This window comes from Octopus bimaculoides, chromosome 5, assembly GCF_046866305.1.
Source record: "Octopus bimaculoides isolate indiv1 chromosome 5, ASM4686630v1, whole genome shotgun sequence".
NCBI lineage: Eukaryota > Metazoa > Mollusca > Cephalopoda > Octopoda > Octopodidae > Octopus > Octopus bimaculoides.
The window spans coordinates 18,611,626-18,614,125 of record NC_142932.1 but is presented as its reverse complement, the minus strand read 5'-3'; the positions used below and the strand labels follow the sequence as shown (position 1 = coordinate 18,614,125).

At 36.1% G+C, this 2,500-nt stretch overlaps 1 protein-coding gene across 1 annotated transcript in view; it reads right to left on the bottom strand.

The window, feature by feature from the left end:
- The window catches only part of LOC106869778 (S-crystallin 3), a 22,797-nt gene that overhangs the window by 19,168 nt on the left and 1,129 nt on the right, over positions 1–2,500 (bottom strand). Inside the window, exon 2 of the mRNA XM_014915641.3 lies at positions 391–486. Within this exon, the coding sequence (XP_014771127.1) occupies positions 391–486 (96 nt within the window). The remainder of the gene's footprint in view (positions 1–390; positions 487–2,500) is intronic.

Sequence of the window (2,500 nt, the reverse complement as noted above, 5' to 3'; positions counted from 1 at the left end):
GTAGTTAATTTATAATATATTGTTATATATATATATATGTGTGTGTGTGTTTGTGTGTGTGTGTATGTTTGTATGTATGTATGTATGTATATGTGTGTGTTTGTTCATGTATGTGTGCATGTGCCTGTGGTTGCGCGCGCGCGCGTACGTCGATCTTTCGCTCAACTTCTGTCTGCCAAATTTAGTCATAAGGCGTTGGTCAGGCCGGCAGTCAAAGTAACAGTCACCTGCCTAAGATGCCGTACAGTGCAGTAGGATGGGTCCCCGAAACAACAGAGTGACAAAGCGAGATTCTTAACCACACAGCGATGCCTACGATCATTTTAAACAATATTTCCTGCATACGTTACGAAATATTTAGAGTCAACTTTACCAATTGCTTATACTTACCAAATTCTCTGGACAGATATCTAGCAATAGCCATACTCTGGGGTATTTGATGTCTGTTGTCAATCTCCAACATTGGCAGCATGGAACATGGCATTTCTTAAAAAGAAAATATAGTCGCTTTGTTAGTTGCTTTAATTTGCAATTCATAAACATCATAGAATGTCAGAAATGTGTCTACTTTATGTATGACAGTTTACGCCATTTGCAATTTCGAATATAAAGAGCTTTCATTTGCATGAGTACTTTCGAGTTTTAGTTTTATAGTTGTGTTTGTGCATTAATTTCTGTACGGTAATACATGGCATACACCTTTTATCTTTCTGTTATGGTTTACTTGTTTCAGTCATTGGACTGTGGCCATACTGGGGCACCTCATTGAAAGGTTTTTCTTTTTTCTCTAACGACTCGGTTCTGGTGGTTATATTTTAAAGTCTGGCACCGATTTTATTCATCACTTTAACCGGACCGCGATGTTACGGGGACGTAAGCGACCCAATGGCCAACATTAGTTGTCAGGGGGTGATGAGAAACAGACAAACACAAATATACTCACATGCATGCATACATACATACATACATATCTATATACATGCATACATACATACATACATACATACATACATACACACATAGACACATACATACACACAAGAATGCATGCAAACTTTTATATAAGTATTATGTATACATGTATATACCCGCGCATACGTATACACACAGGCTCACACATACACACCTACGCGCGCGCGCGCAGCAATCTTCTTTCAGTTTCCGCGTACAAAATACACTCACAAAGTTTTGGTTGGTCTGGGGCTGTGTTAGAAGACACTTCCCCAAGGTGCCATTCAGTGGGACTGAACCCGGACGAATGCGGTGCGGTCGGGGAGCAAACTTCCATCATACGCCACTAAATATGTTTGCAGGATTAATTATATCAATATCACTCTCAAGCGTTCGCAAGCACTAATGAACATGAGGACAATACAAAGAAAAATAATGACTTTTTGCCAAACTATTTGAAAGTAAAAGGTGTAAATAGGTAAACTTGTGACAGTAGCGATGAAAAGAAAAGTGGTTCTATAACGTAGATACATTAAATGTAAAATATTTATTGCATGCTATAACAGTAGCTACATAGAATTGTTTAATGATGAGATTAATGAAACTTAAGTATGATTCAATGAAATTTAAGAATAGATTGTTTTAGTTTTATTAATTTAATTCGTTTATATATTTTGTTTCCCTTAATGAGTTGTACATAAAATTTACATTGTTTTTCTTTTCTGTTTTTCCTTGAAGACAAGCCTTTCGGAAAATATATCTTATTTATTTGCTTTCTTCTCAGAAATTCAATAAATAAATAACAATTGACCCCACAAATATACAAAACATAATTAAAAGTTTGTAATTCGGTGATTTATCATTACAGATATATCGCTACGTTATTAAAACATTTACAATTTAGCTTGGAAATGTAGTTTGCGCTCGTTATCATAAACGAAAATGCCATGATAGCTAAGTAAAAGAAAGAAAACTCATGGAAGCTATACGTATGTGTGTATATGTGTATGTTTTCGTGTGCGCATGAGCGCACGTGTTTGTGTCTGCATGTTTATGAAACACATACACATATATATATGGACGTTTATTTGTATGTATGTACGTCCACTTGTATATCATACTTCATGTACATACGTCACGAAAAGCAAATTTAGTGTGGTATTTTTCCAGAGACGCTATTTCTTATGGACGTTGTGTGTTTAAAAATACAATCTCTATAACGGAGGTGACGGCGGTTGGTTAGAATGCTAGATAAGCATTACTGCCACGTTCGGCGTTGTCAGTAGCATGAACTTACATCCAACAACTTGAGCCTTTGCTACCGATATGGGATAACAGTGAATGGACAATCACCGGTGTTGCGAGCAGCCATCCAGCTCAAAAACAAATCTGTTATATGCAATAGACCCGAAATATTATTAAAGCTACAAAGACGATTTTCGTTTTATTTATGCACATCACGTCCATAACATCATCTCTTAGGAAGAGTTTTGCATTGTAAATTTGCTCTTTCTAATATATCTAGATTAAGTATGATACTCACATGTCT